Source organism: Oenanthe melanoleuca, chromosome 1 (assembly GCF_029582105.1).
Source record: "Oenanthe melanoleuca isolate GR-GAL-2019-014 chromosome 1, OMel1.0, whole genome shotgun sequence".
Taxonomy (NCBI): Eukaryota; Metazoa; Chordata; class Aves; order Passeriformes; family Muscicapidae; genus Oenanthe; species Oenanthe melanoleuca.
In genome coordinates, this window is record NC_079333.1 from 102,242,822 (window position 1) to 102,264,877 (window position 22,056).

A 22,056-nucleotide genomic window follows, 5' to 3' on the forward strand; every position below is an offset into this window, starting at 1 on the left:
AAAGTTCTCTAGCACTACTGGAGAAATATTAACTGCATTTACCATCTGTGAAAGAATGATAATGCTAGTGTACAGTCCTCACAGGGATTTTTGTAAGGTTTAATTAATATTTTAATGTGTTTTGTAGATTAAACATCCAATAAGAGCATAGCTAACTATTCATTCAATTTAGGAAAAGTAGTTCCTTAAAAAAAAAAACAAAACAAGAAACAATTGCAATATCATTAAATAGAAGGAATAAGATTAAAAATTATATACTTAAACCCTGTGTAATAGTTAAATTGCAGCTTTTAATGAGAAACCCACTGTTGTCCACATTTTCAGCACTTTGGATGTTTGAAAGTATCTTTCCCTACTTTTTCAGGCATAATTTAGAAGTCAAGCCTAATCCTGGATTTTTCCAAAAATATGGAATCCTCAACTTTTGTCTCAACAGAAAGACATCATGTTCTTGACAAAATGTGTTCCTGAATTCAGTGCAAGAACACTCTCTCAATTCCTTCTACTTCAAAAAAGTACCTATTACCTTTATGAGGCTGACAAAAAAATAAATAAACTAATAAATAAATCAGGGTTTTGTTTTCTGAATAAACCTCAAGAGAAGGTTGGATTTGAAAGATCCTTGAACTGAGAATTCTACCTGCCAAGCTGGTGTGAGACACTTGACATAAGGCTGTCATGCCACAAACAAGATCTTCCAATCTGCTTGCACCACCTAATACTGCATCTGATTTATTTCACCTTGATAAACATTGACTGATGGCTGTGTTCTCTGCAGGGTGTACCCTAGGAAAGAATGAGGTTACTGCCATTCAAAATGCTGTGTCCTGCTGACTGGAGCTGGATTCAGCTTTTCAGTGATGTTACAATTACCACTGGGAGAGACATTGAGTCTCCCACCATTGTTATGGATGAGATGGATTTTCCCCTCTAATTCTTAATCAGCACAAGGCAGCATGAAATCTTGTACTAATGAAGCTTAAATCTATAGCAATTCCTTAACTCTCAGCAAAAGGTCAAGATCTTCCAACATATTCATTGGAGCCTGGGCTCTTGTTAATACTGGTGATATTCTGTTTAGTTCTATTACAACCATTTGGGATGATTACCCTATGTTTTCAGTAGTTCAGGGGAATAGGAAAAAACTAACTCTACAGAGACTGTTAAAGGTAAGACACGTGAAAAGACAAGCAGCAAAAATAGGTGTCTATCTCATAAATTTAATTTATAAATTTTTGGAAACAAAATTTCTGCATGAAGGTAATGAATTTACATTAGACTTCTTTAAAAAAACTGTTTAAACCCTGTCCCCAACCCCCCCAAAAAGGGGCAGATTAAAAATATTTGAGAGTGGATAAAACATTAATTACTGATGTCATTAGGCTAGCAAGCAGAAAAGAGGCAAGAGAAAAATTTCAGAGGGAGAAAGAGAGAAATTAGAAGACACAGTAGTCTGGACTACAAAGAACTGCCAAAGAAACGAAGTTTAAAGTTTCCTTCCAGCTCATAACTCCTGTCACACAGGCAGCACAGTGCCCATTTATCACTTGCCAGATTGAGATTCAAGAGAAACAATCCAAAAGCAGATCAGGATTTAATCACAAGGGAGCCAGCAGCATCACCTTGGAAAGTGGAGATGAAAGGGAGCAATGAAGACTTAAATAAAAGCAAGTCAAGAGGGCTGAAGAGCAGTTACCCAAAGTATAATTCAAGAAGCTCATACCATGTCCAAATGGAGAAAACAGGGTAATAAATTCTGGCAGGCTTAGAGTAAAAAAAACCAGAAAGTCTGGCCCAGAAGGAGCAACCAGCAAAACATATGAAAACTACTAATAAATCTTGCCTCAAATATCTCCAGAGACAGATCCCTCCTAGAGGCTTTGCAGAATGAAAGGATCAGCACAGCAGGAACATGTAAAGACAACAAGGCAGTTACTGAGAATCTAAATGACTTATTTGAATTTGTATTCAGTAAAGTTTTCCATACTGAAATAGTCTGTGACCAGCTACAGTATGCTAGAATGGGACTCAAACTCTGAGCAGAAGTGAACAATCACTTCCCTCAAACTGCAGCAGACATTCTCAGTCCTACAGCTGAGTATGTAGTTGGACTTCATTGCTGCAAGTGAGACCTGCTGACTCATATTCAAACAGGAATTATGTTCAGACTTGCTGCAGTGCATTTCCTTCCATCACCCAGGTAATGACCTTAAGACAGTAAAACATTACCAGTCCCCTCTCCACCCCTGAGGATCACAGCCACACCAGCCACCTGCTGGATGTTTAGCACTGATCACAACGTTTTAAAACCAGGAATCTAGCCAGTTTTCTAACCACATCTCACTGCTTTGGCTTTAAGGATGCTATGAAATGTCTTGCTAGAATCAAGGTAAGAAATATTCATTGATTTCCTCTTATTCCCAGCACTATCCAGAATGTCAGGGCATAATGTTCCCAAACACTTGATTCTCCACGCATCTGGACAGTTTCTGGGAGAGCTGGTTCCATAAATTTCTTGATGTCAGGTAAAAACAGAGGAGACTGTAGATTCCTGGATCATCTTCCTTCTCCTTTCTGAAGATAGCTGAGACAATTTACATTTTTCCAGTCACAGGGAGATTTTCCCAAACATCTTGAATTTTTGAAGATCATTGTGAGGAGCATCACCTCTGAGCATGTCACCTCTCACAGCTAGAGGAGACTCAAGGAGGATCATCAAATGATGAGAGAGTCAGGGCTGAGGCCCCCAACACCCACTAAAAGGATGCAAAGGCATCCAAAGAGAGTATTTCACTATATTTGAGGAGAGCTTTTCACAAGTACCTCACACAGAGTCTCTTGTCTGAGTGCAGACAAGTGTGCATACGCTGTACCAAACGTGCTAGGAATGCTGCTCTCCTGGATTCTGATGCACTACTTCAGATTTGTAAGTCAGGTTTGCAAGTCACTGCTGTGCTATAGGAAATTCTTTAACCTATATGAATCCTTCTCTAAATTGTTTGACTCAGGTGATTGGTTAAGTTAAATGCTGTAAAGGTGAAGTGCTGGAAGAGGAAAGGAAATGTGATATTGAGCATTTGTAGATCCTAAGGAATTCTCCTTGGAAAAAAACATCCTGTATGAATTTCATAGAGAGATTCAGCTCAGAAAATATTTTCTGCTAGAAAAACATTTCTGAAGGCAATTCCATGAGGCTTTCATTTCAGGATATTATTTTATGGTAAGTAGTAGTACTTTTAATTAGCCATCTACAATTTTATGAAAGTTGCACCCTCCTCGCATTACTTTCTAAAGAAAATGAATTTTATTTACCAATTTTGAATGGAAAAGATAGCTGCCAAAGAATAATAAAAAAAAACCAACAAAACATTCATATCTGCTAATTAACTTTTCATCAAAATATTTCTTCACACATGTAACCCACTTAGCATCCAAGACTACTCCAGTTTAGAAAGAGGAATTTTCTAGTTATCAATTTAAAAAACAGAACATTACCTCTTTGCATTTGGTCACATCATATACAAGAGAGAGAAATAAAAGATTACTCAGGCAAACACTCCCAGTGTTCTTTGCACTCTTTTTTTCTAAAGTTAAAGGCAAATTGTGCATTCCTAATGCAGAAGAAATACTTGTCTCAGCTCACTGAACTAAAGCCATTGTTCAATAAGGCTTCACCTATACAAATATACAGTTCACATAACACTGAAGGTCAAAAGAGATGAGATCAATCTGAATTTCAGAGGTCAAATACACCAAATACTTATTTTTAACTTTTTATGTAGTAATTCTAAATACTAATGCCAAAGCACATAAGAACACACAATAGATATACTAGAAATATTATTTATATTTTCTCCATTCCTAACATTTAATTTCCACAAACTGCTTTAAGATAAGTGTAGTTCTATAATTTATAGAAAAAATAATCAAAACCATAGAATATTAAGCATAGAAAAGGCATAACATTCATTTATGCATACAATGAAAAATATTCATAGAATAGCTACAGATAAAAAATAGTGCTAGAAATAGCACATGTAAGCTGGGAAAGTTCTGCTGTGCTATCCTGGACATTTTCTATGTAAAAACTATTTATCACAGAGCAGAATGCAATGCATATTACTCATATTCTAATGCTGTTTGTTTCCTTTGCACATGATTTCTTCTTAGAAACATCTCAAATTCTAGTTTTCATTTTACAACAGAATCCTTTCTTTTAATAAAGATGTGAAATCCCCTTGATTAATAAAACTATCAAATCAGTGACACTGGGAGAGTGACATTGCAATTACTGTAGAGCACACGGAGTAGAAATACACCTGAGCTTTTTACAAAGTCTTTCAGGTGTCCCCAGACTACAATTCATGAAATTCCACTAGATTATACAGGAACTTTCTGAAAGTTTGCTCCTGTCAGCAATCACCTTTCACCTTTTACAAGCAGGAATATCTAATACATCAGTTTATAAATATTAATCTTGATGTTTGTTTTTCTAAAGGACAATTATCTTCCTGCAGGCAATCTACTGGTGTTTCAGTCACCCAGGAGAACCAGAGGAATGCAGAACATAAAGGAGTTAGATCAGGAGGTAAACAAAGGCCACATACACACCATTCCCTCATCATATTTAGTTCAATTCATTTAAATACATCTTATACTGTTATGGTCTCACAGGTCATGCAGATGCTGAAAAAGCAAACACTTTCACAGTTAAAAAAATGAAGTGTAAATGTGTTTCTGACTTTAGTCCCAGGTGCAACAATGCTGGGTTTATGTTTCTTGACCTTAGGAGGCCACTGTCAATTACAAATAGCCCAGCACTGGCAGCCATCACACTTATAAGAAAACTTCCTTCAGGGATGGGGATGACAAGATTGTTTTATCTTTTAGAGGCAAAATATATCCTGAATTATCACCTGAACAACAAAAGTTCAAAGTTAAAAAAAAAAAAAAAAAAGAAAAAGTTAAAAAAAGAGCACTAACCAACACCCATTTTGATTTGGATTACACTTGTATTTAGTTACACATACTATATTTGAGGGTTGTGGGTTGACACAGCTGGCAAACAAGTCCCATTCATAAGCAGGTTCACTCCCAATGGGACAGGGGAGAAAACTCAAAGTGCAAGAATGAGAAAATTTATGTGTTAAAATAGACAGTGAAATCACTCACCAGTTACTGCTGCAGACAAAACAGTTCAGGGCATTTGAGTTCATTTATCACTGAATAACGAAAGCTGAATTTAAATACTGACTTAGTTATTGAGAAACAAAAAAATTACATGCAAATATTTACAAATATTTACCAGGCTTAAGTTCACCTTCAGGCTCACTTCATTTCCAACACCTTGTTTTACCTCCTCACTATTCCTCTTTTTCCCTTTCTTATTCCAGTCATCTCTCCTCATTCATTGTTGCCACAAGTTCCACCCAGTCCCTTCAGCCAGGCAAAGACACATGGTGTCAGTGCTTAGTGATTTCTCAGTTTAGATAAGCTAAAATACAAGCAGAAACTTTGAAAAGAAGCTACTCTTAAAAAAAAAAAAAAAAAAGTAAATTTAAACCTCAGATTTATTGTGAGTTCTGAAACCGACGAACAAATACAATAGTTTTTATGAGAATTAAGCTGGCAGCATATTTTTTTTAGGTTTCCCTATTACATAGAACCTCTATTATAAAGGGTATATTAGCCCAAAAATATATTCCTTCAACACTCATTTATTTAAAATTGGAAGTCTAGCTTTTCTGTCACTCTTAAGACTTTCCCAAAAAATTAGCAATCATCACTTAAAAAAAATACAATTTGCATGCAAAAAAATCCAAGAACTATTTGAGCAATTTTCTACACTATCCTTCACGGAGTTATTTCTTCCAATTAGGACCCCTTTCTGTACAACAGTGCCTTTAAAAAACATTATTTGAAGCAGCATTCAGAATGCTGTGTCTTGTCTATTATGTTTGCTCTCTGCACTCACTAATTGATGAAAGGCGGTCATTTTCTTGTTGTGTTTTGTTTGTTTTTTCTTCTCCAGGATTTAATGCAATTTTCAATCCTGTATTTTCCAGAACTGAATCATTGCTGCTTGCAAAATCTTTAATCCCCTGAGTGCTCTTCAGCATCTGGGTCCAAGAGTATACTCTGGGCACACACTCTAACCACATGTATAAACTTACATGGGAAATCTGACCATGGAAAACACAAAGGACACACGGTGATTCCTGACTGGAAAAATTAAGAAAAAGGGCAGCAAATTACAGTTTGCAGTAGCTTTGTCTTGCCTTGAGCACAGGCACTGCTATACAGCATCAGGAAGGCAGATCACCGATTGCTGTTTTTCCATTGCAGCTCTGGAGCCATGGTTGTGTGAAAGTCAGGGAGGCTGTCACAGCAAAACAACATTATAATAATGAGGGATTTCAATTACTCTCATTTTAATTGTGTAAGTATTATAACAGTAAGTAATGGAGAAGTTTGACTGTTTTTAGACATTATTTGATTCTTGGAGAGTGATTCAGCAAATTCACAAGGGCAAAAGCAATTTTTATGTTCAGATCTGTATGCAGGTTTTGCATTTAAAAAAAAAAAAAAATCACTTCATAAGGCCTTAAAGCACTCAAATTCAACCTGATTGATGATTTTCCATTTTTGGGCATTGACACAACTATTTTTTTATACCCACCATTATATTTAAGTGAATTTGTGACAAGAGACATCTTTGGTTCCAACACTGAAGTCTTAATCATGTCCAAATATTAGAGTAGAAATATTAAGTACTCATAACTTCTTTGAAAATTCTTGAAAGTTTTCTATTTATTTAATGAAAGCTATGTGGCCATAGCATAGCACAGTCAATCACACTTCTAAAGTGCAAATAAGTACTGTTTTCATGAAAGGGAAAAAATGGCCAGAAAACACACCAGAGAACAATTATCCTTGCCCACTACCAATGCACACAGGCTTTATTCCCTTGCTGCTTGGTGATTAACGAGCATTTTCAGGAGCATCAGTCCATTTCCTCCAAAGTTAGTTTATTTCAAGCAGTACGAGTGGTTCGCGCTATTTTCTCTCTGCTTATCTCTGTATGCCTTAAAAACATGTTGTGGGTTACTAAAAAAATCACTTCAATTTGCTCTTTAAGCCCTCCCTCCACTCACATTCAGAGTATTGCTTTAGTTATGACTAACACAGCTTCCCCCTATTTCAGGCTGATTTTTTATAGAGCAACTTCAGCTGTTTGACAGAGCAATCCCTATGGATCACATCTTAAAAATATTGTTCACACAAGATATAATACACTTTACTGATACAAACCTCATTAATTCAAAGCATTTTCCCCCTATATTGATACTTTTGCACTAAATAATGTATCAATAAATTTAACGATAAGCAGAGGAATCAGAACTGGCAGAAGAGAATCTACAACCAGCTTCCTGCAAGATGCTATACAAAAGAAAAATCTCCTGACAAATTGAAGTAAACTAAAAGGAAAACGGAATGTGCTCTCTTTGAAAGTAATTCCATAACCACTCTAACAAAGCATGTCACTCTCTTGATTGGATTCCAGATGGAAATTGTAGCAGAAATCCTGCAATCATTTTATAAAACAGTTACTTCCCATATCTACCAAAAATGAAATATATGTTCTAATTTTTATGTCAAGATTCTCTTGTGACATCCATTTTCCCCTGTTTCTTTACATCGAGCTTCCAGAAAGTAACTGCCATGGAACCCTCTGCCCATTAAGGCACCAGTTTAAAAATAAATAGATCAAAACGGGGGAAAAAAAATAGAGGAAAACAGAGAAAGTGTCATTACCTAATGCCTTGCTCCTTTAGTTTTAACTTTTTTGTAAGTGCCCTGTCAGTGACTACCATTTGCCATTCAAACTTTCCATTAATCATGTTTGAACTTTAAGATCTACTGCTGAATCAAGGTTATTTAAGCTATATTGTTTCGATGAAGCCACTGAAAACCAGCCACAACAATAGATTAGAGTTTTACAGTAATTTAGATTTTTTTCCCCTATTTGCAAAGCAAATAATTCCCAGAAAGACCAAAAATGGAAAAAACTCACCATTGTCTATTAAGATTATGATAATCCAGTTTCTTTCTCTTTTAACAGTGTACTTCAAGGCTAAAAATATTTTTTAAGGAACTGAGAAAAAGTAAGTATTTCTCTCAAGTTTCTGTAGTCCTGTTCTCTTTACACTTTCATTTTAATATATTAAGAATGCAAGAGCTGCCTGAGGGTAGGTGAATCTTTTTTTCTATTTTCAGATTCAATCATTTCAAGCATTCCTTTGTGTTCTCTTTGGAACCAGTACAAAATAATACTCACTGTATAGAAAAGAGAAAATTCTTTTCTCAAGATTTTTTTTTTCTTTCTGATCAGATTTCTGGATTTCAGGAAAGCCATTACAGTGCCCAGAATGTCTTGTCTGCAGGATTAACACAGACACTTCGAGATAAGGAAATTAATTTAGGCTTTAGATAGGTTGCCTTCTTATGGAAGAATGTCAACTGAAGATGAAAACCATTACAAAGAGAATTATCTCTCTTAGGTTCTTTATAAAAATTTTTATCTCAAGAACAATCAAGTTAAAGGTTAGGATACATCTGACAAAGGTGGATTTATGCACACAAACTAATTCACACTAGCTCAGAGTCCGAGCCAAAAAAAATAATCTTAGAAACTCAAAAAATGTTGGTGTTCTATGACATAGATCCTAAGCCAGCTCAGAGATCAAATTCTGATCTAGAAATTAAAGTTCCATTACATTAATTCAAAATCTCAAAGTTTAATAGGAATTTCTTCCTTTTGTTTATTTTCTGTGGGCTTCGACTCAAAGTTATTTCTTCCACCACCTGATGAATAAACATGTTTCAAATGACCTTCAGATAATGACCAGAATAGAAAGTCCAGCATTTCCACTTGGGGCAAAATACTAGCATTTTATAAAATAGGGGATTAGTAGGAGTACCCTGCCCCAAAGCAAGCATAAATCATCAATGCTTATTGTTGTCAATTTATTTAAAATCCGAGATTTTAATCAAATGTCCTCAGTTAACATGGTTCAATTGTAGCAGGTAAATATCGTAATCATTCTTCCATTTGGGACCTAAATAAAAATGTGGATGTCTTAAAATACTTGTATGAGTTCTTCTCTTAAATTAGCAACCCCTTTAGCAGCAAATCAGTAACAGACAGATAAGAGTCTTCGCAGTGGAATATGGGCCATGGGGTTTCTAAAGAGAGCAAATGTTTAGCTTAACAAAAACAGAAAAATTAATTGAAGTATATTAGGATATGGAATATGGGAAAGGGCATATTAATTTTTACCAAAGTTGTTCTTAGATTTTTTTAGAGCATTAATCTCCACATGTCAGTCTCCAATGCTCCACAAATCTTTACACAAATCATCTCTATTTTCAAAAAGACTTTTTATTTATTTTTTTTTTTAATTACAGATATATTTGTACATGTATTAGAGTGCTGAAGGTGTTCATAATGGAACTTTTTTGAAGTAACTAGCATTTCTGGATTGAAGAACTGTAATTTTACCTGGGCTTATTCTTAGTTTGAAGAACCTCTTACATTAAGTAGACTAAAACTTCTTTAAATAGATTAATCTCCTCACTTCAACTGAAGTTTATTTAGAATCTAACACATAAATTTTGTTGCCTAGGCAAATACAGTGTTTTTACATATTTTTAAAATTATCATGAGACAAAATATCCAACAATGATACATTGCTATGCACCAGCAGAAACTCATCAGACTATATGCTGAATATTTACCTAAATAATCCTTCTTCTTCCTTTGTGATTTTAAGACAGGCAAAACTCATTTCATTCTCTGCGTTGAGGCATCAGAGAAAATAATGCTTTTATAAATGATCTCTTCTCAGTCTCCCATCAGTGATTATTTTGAGCAACCAACTATTATGTACACAATTCCAAAAGAGCTTCATTCATTAAATTACAGAGTTTAAAAAGCATGCTTAATGCTTAAAGCATGTCTAAAGTACAGATTATGGACATAGCAAGTCCCAGCATAAAACACACATGAGAAATCTGACAAAGGAAAAACACTAGATTGAACCTTGATTAGTATTTAAACATAATATTTTAACATTCTTACAGAAGAGATTTAGCTAGAAAAAAAATAATGCTGAAACACAGTATTATTAGTGACAGACAGAAAACTACAAACATTGTGACGTCCTGCAAAAAAACTATGTGATTGTCAGAGTAGACCAGCTACTACAATTTACCCGTGCCCTGAGGCACTGTGGTTGTAGAATATTAACACAGAAAAAATAATTTATTCTACCAAGTTCTTCATAACAACAAATCAAACAAATCTCCACAATAAAAGAAAAAAAAGAACCACCCCATCAAAAAACAAAACAAAACAAAGCAAGGTAGAGAACTGCAAATTCCCAGGTAACTGAAAGACCAATCAGTAAGTGGGAGATGGTCTGCTTAAGCAAGACCAGGAGGCAACTTATAGAAGCAGTACTTAGATGTAAAGCAAAGAAGTATTTAGAACACTGCTTTTTTTTTTTTTTTTTTCATGTGTCTCTAAGCTTGTACCTACAAGGTGGCAGTGTGCTAAATCCAAAACTTTTGAAAAGCATAAAATTGTCAAAAAAATAGGCTCACAGCACAAACACTTCTGCATTCCTTACAGTATCTGCAACACCTAGTCTGCTTGTTCTCACCTTGGAAGAAACTGGACAGGAGATCTAGCTAAGAAATGACAGATGACATGCCAGTACCTCATCCAAAATTCTCTCAGCATCGTGTGAAGAACATTAGTTGTGCCCAGTGAGGCTAATCAATTTAAATAGCATTGCTACAAGCTCAGACATGGTTTTACAGAAACATGTCTGAATTACACCATCACCAAAAATCCAAGATGAATATGACAATCATCTGGAAAAATGACAATACCTATTCTCTGTTCATTATATGAATCCTTTCCCTACTTTTATTCATAAAACTTTTTATATGTGTCACCACTGTTAGATTCTGCACATATTTTAATACAGTTCTCATTTCTATGCATTTCTACTTAGCTAACCATTGTTGAACTACTTACAATAACAGTGGCATTACAAGGTTACTACAGAGCTATTTATAATTCCATGTTCAGTACTTCAAATTATAAGCTGCACCCTTCACAATGGAAAGTTTCACAATTTCTTTTGTAGCATACGTGCCCTGCTCCAAAGTAAATCACACCTATTTTAGATTTTCCCACTGAGGAAGAGCCTATTTTGTCCTTGAGTCTCTTAATGCAGTACTCTTCAAGCCATTTATTTCAATGGAAATCTGTAAAATCTACTGATTGTTGAGTCATCTCTTGTTAACTCAGCTGCTCACAGGTCAAAGAAACAGTGATAAATATACTCACAAATATGGAAGATAAAATGGGGTTAGATAGTGTCTAGTGAGTTTACTATTTTTGTTGACTATTTCTATTTTCTAAAGACTGCAAAGAAAAAGGAGAACTTTTACCTTAACATTGGGTAAAGAATAAATGCAGTTTAATCTTGAGGACAAATATTTGCCAAAAGAAAGTGCAGAGTAAAATATTACAACAGCAATATAGATCAAACTAGTAAGCATTTGGAAAACATGTGTATTACAAATTCATTCATATGAGCTCACCCTTCCCACTGTCAGTTTTGAAGGCATTTCCATAGATCTGCTCTTGTGCTGCACTTCATATCTGTGCTACAAACTAAAGATAAAGATTGTGATGTGACCTGATGGCACGTCCAGAACTAGAGCTGAAATTTGTGCTGACAAACAATAAAACAATGTTAAAGGCTTCTGAAGTTAAAGCTGCAGTTTAAATTGTGAATCCTGCAGACTTTCCTCTTATTTAACCAAAACCATTCCTGGCTTTGATAACCAAAAGGAGCCTTAAAAAAAACAATACTTTGAAGTTTTATTTTCTAACCATTATAAGATTTTTTGTTCAATTGAAATAATGATTTCTAAGTTGAGAAATCTTTATTTTTTTTATAATTCTCAAAGGCATAATATCAAATGTAGCTCTTGTGAATTGTACGTCTCCTCCATTTAGAGGAAATAAAAATATACCCCCCACCTTGACACTGTACTGGGCAAAACATTGCTAAATTTTAGGGCATGATAGGAAAAACCCCAAACTTCTCATAATCCCTTGGAATAAGACATATCAGCAAGGGAACTAAAATGAACTAAAGACTACTATTACAACTGTATACAACTACTGAGTGAAGACACTGTCAACAACATCATGAACTAGAGTGATGAGAGGTTTTATTCCCTTCTTTTTTGTGCTCCAATATGGTAGAATCCATTACTGCTGAGATACAGAAGTATAGGAAGTTAAGATCAAACAAAAAAGTTATCAAATGAAAAACTGTCCAAGTCTCATTATCACTTAATAATGGTGCCAAAAAAACTCATCATCAGTGCAAATTAAGGAAAAATATGGAAAATATGACTGGGATGGATTAAATGAGGTTGTTTTCTATCAGACTACACAGAAGTATAAGAAACTGGATAATTACTTTACCTAAAAAGGACAGCAGAAATTATATAACTTCATAGTCTATTTATTATTGGGCCAGCACAAACAAGCACAAGGCCCAGGAAAGAGACAGCAGGGAAAAGTTCATTAAACCAAGAATCAGATGTTCATTGCTAGAAGGAAGCACACAAACACTTCTGCTGCTACTTCACTAGCACTCTGTTGTTGTAAATGGAAAAAAGACAGCTCAGATCTATTCCCAGATGCAGTTTCTGAGACATCACTCCCCACTTTTCCTCAAAAGATCCTTCTGCTCCAATGTGGCATATGTATTGTATGCCAAAGTAAACCATAAATGCCATTATACAATCAATAACATGTAACTTATGTGTTGATGACCACAACACAGGTTTGCTTGTCCTATTCCTTGCTTGGTCAAAATTTTTAAAAATGTTTCAGAAAAAGTGAATATACAACAAGGAATATAATAGCCTTTAGCATATTTTCTGAAGTTTGTGAAGACTGGCATCATATTAATCCATAAATTCAATACAGGTAAGTTTGCATAGAAACATTTAACTACTTAAAATGCAAGTCCAGTTGTTGGACATTCTTAAAAGATGCAAGCTAATCTGAACAGCTTGATCAATCACTTAAGCTTTAATGCATACAAGCTGAAGTTACAGATATCATCATAATTTCGTTAATATGTTTAAGACAGTTTAATTCTTTTCAAAAATTGTCTTAAGACAGCACATTCCAGCAAAGATGGCAAATATCTTCATCACTAATTGATGCCGAGACACAGCAATAGATTAAAATAATGAGCGTGAAACATAAGGAGTTAATAATTTGCAAAAGTGTTCAGAGGTTATATTAGTTTTACAAAAATACTCTAAATTCAAGAGAACAAGGAATAATGACCTGAATTATTTACATTGAAAACAATCAACAAAAGTATTTTTAAAGTGGGCAAGTCAAATTCACATCCAGAAAACTACAGCTGTCAGAGAAGGGTGACACATCAGCCAGTAATTTTCCTTAGTCATATCAAAATTAGTGGTTTTATTTTCAATTTTTTAAAAAGGGGTGCGTGGGGGAGAAATAGCATTAAAAAATACACACAACTGTGGTAGAAGTTTTCCATATATTATCTTTGCCATTCAAATCTGACCAGAAATCAATTCATTAAAAAATCTGGTTTGGACAACTACTATTTGGCAACAAACACTAGCTTTGAGCAAGCAAAGCAAAACATCTAAGGATCACAGAGAGAATTACTAAAATATCTTACTTTAATAATCATAAATGCCTTATGACAGAAGGTCATTATGAATTACATTGGGATACTGTGGCTGAAAAAATTCAATTTTCAAACACATTTGATTCTTTTGAATCTTGCCTCCTAATATATAGGTCTTTAACAACTTCTAGACAAAACCTTCTAACATCTACCAATTTCTTCTACCTGACCTTGTATTTTCCTCTTTTTACCGTTAGTACTAGACAGTAGGAAAGTACTACAGTAATGAACACCAGATAGACATTTAAACTTACTTACATTTCACTCACTGACAGCATTCAATCAAAAAGACCACACTGATCCCAATTACCTGTTCATTGCAGGACTTCCTAAACTCTGACACAAAAAAAACCATTTCTAGTATCCAGTATAAATAAGGACAATAACAGGAATTATCATCTCTGCATGAATCCAAAACCAGTCCAGATACAAAAGCTTTAACTCACACAACAGAATTTTTACAAGAAATACCTAGACATAAATTATCTTCACCACTTTGATGACTGAAATGGAGATCAAATTCTGAAAAATGTTTTAAAAGCTCATGGGATAGACTTAAAATATCAACAATCTTAGTAATAAACTGACTGTTTCTCATGGGACAGACTTTAAATATCAGCAGCCTCAGAAACAAGCAAACCTAATATATAACCTAGAAAACCAGTTGGGCTGAGTGCAAATATTTACTCTTCAAAATCTAATTGCTAAGATGGACTCCCTAGACATCTCTTTCAACATGTATCAATCATCAGTAATTTCAGAAAAAAAGTAACTCCAAATTTTTTCTTTCTTGACTGCTACACTGGTTGTAGAAAAGTAGGTCTTTACTGAATAGTGGCTTTCCTTTCTACTTAATATTTTCAAAATCGAGACAGCAGACATTTAATGAATAAACTTAAATATTAAAGTGTTCACAAATTACACATGTGCTGTTTTGACAGGTATGAGATTACTTTAAAATAATGTTTCATCACTGCATACTCCATTTTATTGTAATATATTAACATTTTGCAGCCAGTGAGTGTTGTTACACAATATGGTGTTAGGAGACATTTGAGTACCTAATTCGGAGACTTGATAATTACACAATGCAAAATTACAGAAAGGATATTCTAGAACCTTCAAACAAGATTTCTCCCTTGCATGCGTATCAGGGTTTCCATCTAAAAATAAATTTACTATCACAAACAAAACAGTCATAATCCCTCATATTCGTGCTTTCAAATAGGTACAAATTGTACTTTTCCTTTGGAAATGTTTACAGAGGGAAAAAAGAAATAGGTGGCTAGCACTGTGATTTACAACACAGAACAGCAAATAATTACAGCAGACATTTGGAAAACCACCAATGTTTAAGAGATTTTTCAGTTGTTGGCTAAACAACTGCAAGTGTCTTTGCCAAAACTAGAATAAAATGTCTAATCAGAAGTGACTCTTGCATAGAGAAAATAACTCATTCACTAATCTATTTTAAGAAGAAAGATTAACCAATTATAGAAAACACTGTGACTACATTGATTCAGTTGCACAACTCAGTTTTCAATTCCAATCTCATTCAGAGTTTACAAACTCAATCCCATGCTTTAGCAAATAGAAAACCTCTTCTTCCTCCAGTGGTTCACCAAAACAGAGTTCTAGAAATTAAAGAGTGTCCTAGGCAAGAAATTCTGCGCCATTTGACTACATACATTTTCAATATTTCTCCTAGGGAAATACATGAGTTACAAGCTTATTATTCAACAATTGAGACATGTCCAACTGTATTTAAACATTAAGAGACTCAATGCTATCAATAAATTAATTTCTGCATTTTCTTTTAATTAGTTCTTCCCATGAAAAATTCACCATGAATGAGTCACTGAGAATGGCAAAAACATAGAAAAGTTCATTTAGAAGTGGCTTAATAAGAAACTTCATGAGAACACAGCAGAGGTATCATTGTATGGAAAAAGGTGTGTGTGTATATAAATGCACACACATAGATCTATAATATAACAACTGTTCCAATTGCCTTGGAGCAAAGAATGTTTTAGGAATATCCTCTGAGGGAAAATTACTAGCTTGTCAGTAATGCAGAAACTATGTCAGAATATATAGAAATGTAGGGAATTCAAGTGAACATGTGAAAAACAAGGAACCTTTCAAACATGATGGTTTAAGGATGTATAAAAGATAATTCAAGGTAAAATAGGTAATCCTGTTTCAGTTAAGGTTAAATGACAGTGGTATGAGACATGATAAAATTTCAATATGCAGAGAAATATAAGTCATATTTAAAAATATGAGTATGTAGTATTTGAATTTATGTCTTGGATATGTACCAAAAGGTAATTTGAACTCAAGATCTTTCCAGAAGATATAAAAGCTGCAGATGCTCTAAATCTTCAAAACAGAAATCAACAGCTTTCTGAGATGCCTCCAATTCAATGCATCCCAAAGCTAAAAAAAAAATTACTTTAGAGCATGTATATGTAGGCAACCTTATGCTATTTCAATAGAGCAAACAGCTCTAAAAGTAAAGGATTCTGCTTCAATTTATCAGATTGATTTATCGCACAAAATATTAAATTCTTGTGCCAACAAAATAGCAAAATTAATTTATCACCAAATGCATAGCAAAACTGTTTTTCCACTTGAAGAAAAAAAAAAAAACAAACACCAAAAAACATAATTTCTACTAACCTTCAGGATCAAGCAGTTTCTCTATTCCCAGGTGTTGCCTGGCTATGTTGAATGCATGGTCTAATCGTTGTACAGGTGACTGCTGAGAAGCAACAGCATTCCAATCAAATAGGTCTGGTCTGAAGTAAAAATAAAAGGAAGAATAAGTTTCTTATTTTTCTGTCTTACATTTACTCATGTACTTCTAAAGCTAAGCATTGGCATCAACTTTTTTATTTTCAGAATGAAAGATCATGCTAATTGGCCCTGGGACTAATGAAGCTCGGTTTCTAATGGGTTTGTATTCTGTTCTCATCCATACCCACCACAATCACATCGTCCATATTTCTTATTCTCCTCCAAGTCCCAACAACCTGAAACCTCATATCCCTGGACCCCTGCTGCTCTCCCCCACAGCACTGGGCTCCTGTCACTGCCCACAACGCCCACAGCACACTGGCTCCTTCATTCCAGCCCCAAACTGTGCTTGAGTGGGAAGTGCAGGTGCTGTGGCCATGAGCAGGACTGGCATGTGGCAGGACAAGCAGGATAGAACTGCTGAGGCCATCTGGGGGCCTTTCCCCAGCCACCAGTCTTTCACTTCAATTTATATTTCTAAGAATGCAATTGCTTCTGAGATTACCAGCTCACTGTTATATCAGAATGAAATCACTCAAGAGGTTAAAAAAGTCATAGAATCATAGAAACATTTGGGTTGGGAAACACCTGTAAGAACAGAGTTCAACTCTTATCCTAACACTGTCAAGTCACAATTTATGTGCTCTTACAGGAAAAGACAGAATGACCAAAACTGAATTATAGCTCAGATGCACAGTCTGGGATGTTGTATTAGCAGCTGCACTGTTTGCAGTATAAATAATGTCAGTACAGCACCATCTTTGGCTTTTCATCTGAGACTTATCCATTAGGAAATCAGAATTTGTTATCAGGCACTCTGGAGAAATAAAGTTTAATCAAATACCTTGTAATTACTGTGCATGTAATATGAAGAAAAACAACTATGCTATTTATGACTTCAATACAGTGCTCTAAATCAGAGGACATTTAAATGTATAATTTCAACTAGAGATAAATCAAACACATTATTTACACAATTTAAATTTTCCAATTAATGACAGATTTACTCACATTTTTATTAATTTTAGGAGTTAATTTTAAATAGTCTCATGAGTTATAATAAATGAAAAAAGTGTTCACTGTATCATATTGTAATACTGTCAGGAGAGTAGAGAAAAAAATGCCCTTTACCTGGCAGTTATTCTCTAGTTATGTACCTTTGCTGCCCAATTTTTTTCTGAGAGGAGAGTGATTTACATAGAAACAACTAAGCTATCCTAAGTTATTTTACTCCTCTCTGCATACATGCTTAAATATTAGAGTTTTCTCCTTCCCACATGCAGAATAACCCAAATGCTAATTAATGGTAATTTAATGTTAAATCTGGCTGAGAACAGAGTGCATAAGGGAGAGGAAACTTAGATAGTAATCTCTGGGTTTACTCATGAATTGATTAAGTCAATGATCCCATAGACTGGTTTGTTTACTAAAACACAGACGTGCAAAATACACACTAGATGCACATAATTAGTAAAAAATATTTTTGGCCATTCTCCTTTAACTGGGGGTGGAATTACCATTGTTCGATGCAGTCTACATGATGCTGTATTTTTCATGTATAGATAAATAGTGTTCAGAGCCAACCAGGTATTGCTGAAATGTGCTTACACAAAAGACCTTCTCTGTTTCCTTTCGCTCTACCTCCCTCAAACCACGGGGGGATGGATGGGTGAGAAACTGGGAGAGGACACAGACAGGACAGGTGACCCAAGCCAGTAAAAGGGACACCCCATGGCATATAACTTGCTCAGCCATAAATACCTGGGTAAAGGAAGGGAATGAGGTTTGGGGCAGTTTGTCTGGAAAGGTGTCTCCTGCTTGAAGAGTGGCTGGGCTTCGGTTGTTTTTCTATTCTTTGCTCCATGTATTAAAAGAATCTCTATTTCGACTCAAGAGTTCTCTTGCTTTCATTTTTCCCATTCTCTTCCCTGTGCTGGAGGAACAGAGGGTGAAGCAAGCCAATGGCTGTTGGGTGCTCAGCTGCTGGCTGGGGTCAAGCCACCACAGCCCCTATAACTTATTCTGCAAGCACACGGATATTACTAACATCCTTATCTCCAAATTTAATACTAGGCATAGGATGCACAAGCTCACACAGCAAATTTAGCTAAGAGAACACTGTAATAACTACAAAACTGTCTATTTTGGCTGTCTTAAAAAATTTGGCAAGGATGTGTTGCATCTATACTACATAGACTAGACTGTAAAAAGATTATTTGGTAAGAAGAGCCTTTAGGACAAGGAGAGGAAAGAATTGTATCCAAGGGACTACCTCCCCCTCAATTTTTTCATTTTTTCATTTTTCTCTTTTAATTTGGCTTAAAGCTCTAAGCACACCTGCAATACTCAGAGCAGCACACTATCTTCACATAATCATTCCTTGTTTGGTGATACAATATTTTATATCCAGGAACATACTTTTAATCAATCAGGATTCCACTGGGCAAGAGCATGAATATTTACAATTGCTCCTTGAGGAATGTCACAATATTGTCTTACCCCTCCTGAGAAAACTTCTGCCATGATTAATAATATTTTAGATAGTCAATTCCAGCTTTTCAGTTGGATAATCCAGGAGGGGATTTTCAAGTTAACGTACCAAGACAGTCTAAAATTATTATCATGACATCTGTAGACCTAGGACACTCAATATAAGACACACATAGTTTTTGGTTAGTTTGTTTTGTGGTTTTTGTTTGTTTTTCTTTTAAAAATCAAATAGTTTGGTTTCAAACAACATCATGTCTTAACACCTGAGTTTAATCTGTATGCTGCCAGTGTAGAGGCCATACAGCATCTCTCTCCACTCATTACAGATTGCAAAGATTTGAACCCTCTGAGACACAGTCAGAAGAGAATTAGTAAGCTTTAGTATGTCATTGTCAGATTCCTTATCAATTTTCTTAGTATTGCACATAAAGCAGACAGCACAGATTCAAAGACAACTTACAAGTACATGGCCACCTACTGCAACTCAGGTCTGATAAGCACCAATTTAATTCAAATAAAAATAAATTCAAAAAGCTCTTTCTAGGCCATCAGCATTTAACTTTCCAGATCTTCCCTTTGTTGAAAGATTCTGTTGCTATACACATTTCCATAGCTCTATCACTAGTATAACAGTGTCATAATATCAGCTTGAAGCAGCAGCTTCCCAGTGCTATGTGTCAGGATGTTGCATTGGGTGTATTTATGTAGAAATACTGCCAAGTGTGATTGTGAGAAATATTATAGACTAGAAGATCAATAATTGTGGGAAGTGGAAAATAGCTTTTGAAAATCCCCAAAACAACACTGAAAGTGATTTTCAAATTACAGCGCTTATTAGCTAAGAAGTTTTAAATACAGAAGTGAGAAGGTATTAAATAGTTAAGGAAAGAAATTAAATGGAATTCTGATTCTCTGCCTTAATTTGTCCTCTGACAAATAATTCAAATGTTCAAATAATATCAATAGAGATGAAATTTATTCTCATCTCTGCAGTTTGGGTCTTGTCTGAAAGGGAGCAAACCCAAGGAAAAATAACTAGCATTTGTCACTCCTCTTGTTGAAGAGTAGAGCCACACACATTTTTAAAGAATTAGAATTAAGTAGAACATGCTGAACTTTATCTAGCCATTCACCAATCAGCTCAAACAGCACCAGTCTTATATCAGTTTAAAATGAGACCATAGAAAGCCAAAATTGAAAGGATTGAAGGATTCAATGGAGAAGTTTACATCGTAAAAATCAAAATTTCTATCAAACATAAGGTATTTTTTGTACCAACAGCTCTTTTGCCTTACTAGTGGAAATATCAATAATAAAAACAAAAAAGATAAAAGAGAAAACAAAACTGAAATTTTTCAAAATATATTTTCAAGAAAAGTAAATTAAAAAAGAGACTCCCTACATCCTCTCTAACCCCCATTTACAACAGAACGAGTTCAGCCAGAATGAGAAAATTTAATCTGGTGTATACTATAGACAAACAAATCCTGACAGACATCTATGTAAAAATTAAAGTAATGGATAAGAAAAGCAACAGTTTTCCATTACTCTAGACATAAAATTTTCACATTTAGATCATAAAATTTTCCATCTCCATTTCAAAAGAAAATTTCCGTACTTGTTGCTTTAGCTTTCATACAAGAACATCTTGTATATGTCTTTAGAACTCTCACAATTAAAAAAGGTCAGGAGAGAGCAATTGATACATAACCTAGTAATTTGATAAAAAGAGATTATTTTCATAACTCTTCATCCCATTGTTTTTGCTTTTACTTTTCCTACAAGGTACTGAAGAAAAACCTTTTTTTGCCTCTGTTCAGTACCTCTTTTTAAGGCCATTTTCCTTCCCTCCTCACTCTAGCACCCTGAAGCAGAAACAGCTGCAGTGAAATGCTCATTTGCAAGGCAGTCACCTGGCCTAAGTTCAAGCATTTTTAAGAAGCAAGGAGGAAGGTAATAAATGCCACCTGCTCCCACTTCAAAATCCTGGTTAAAGGGCCAGGGGAGAAAAGGAAAAGAGCCCCAACGAAGTGAGAGGAAAGAGGTAAAGCTCTCTCTGATATCCACCTGGAGGAAAAAGATTAAAATAAGTAAATAGGGTAAGATCTTTGTGTATGGTCTTCAACTGTAGAAAGACTGACCTCAAAATATTTTAGCTTCTGTATATTCCTAGGGTGATGATGCCACTCCACAGTTGCTGCCTTTCAGTTCAATGCAGAATATATCATTCAAGAGATCATGTGCCAAGCTTATATCTGGAAAATTCACACCCTGGACTCACTAATATGCCCTTGGAGGTTTCCCAGGTGACCTGTGTTCCACTGCTTCTTGAACTCAGTATTGAAAGCAATTGCTCAACAGCCTAAATATCCACAGAAACATGGTAATTACAGACATGGGAAAATCTATCTAAACTAACCCCTTCATAAAATTAGAGATATAGACCATTAGAAAAATCTGATCCGGTCAAAATTGCAGTCTGAAAGCTAGGGACTGGTGGGTTTAAAGGCTGTGAGAAATAAAGCTTCCCACTGCCCTCACAGCATACTATGTGGTCAGTGCTTCATGATAGTCTCTTACTTTTCCTCAATCCCTTTAAGGACATGCTTAGAAAATTCATCCAGATCCAAATTTCACATTACTGTCTGAACCTCTTAAAAAAACCAAAACTACAAACCAAAACAAACAGTCACCTGTTCATCACTGAAAACATTATATAAAAGAAATGAAAATATCACCATGCATAAAGGAAAGGGATTGGTTTGGAAAATAAATAGCTTTAATGCCACCACAAAATCTATCCTCACTTTTAGAGAGTCCAAATACTATGGAGAAACTTTGGGTAGCATCACTCTTCCAGTGTTGGAGAGATTTTTGATGTTTGGGGTTTTCTGATGGGTTTTGGAGGTTTTTTGGTTTTTTAAGTTCACTGTAT

General features: G+C 35.0%; 1 protein-coding gene across 3 annotated transcripts in view; it reads right to left on the reverse strand.

Moving 5' to 3' along the window:
• DMD (dystrophin) overlaps nucleotides 1–22,056 on the reverse strand; it is a 1,135,346-nt gene that overhangs the window by 744,104 nt on the left and 369,186 nt on the right. For all 3 annotated transcript variants that reach the window (XM_056512754.1, XM_056512922.1, XM_056512842.1), the window contains exon 7: nucleotides 16,515–16,633. In XM_056512754.1, the coding sequence (XP_056368729.1) occupies nucleotides 16,515–16,633 (119 nt within the window). The remainder of the gene's footprint in view (nucleotides 1–16,514; nucleotides 16,634–22,056) is intronic.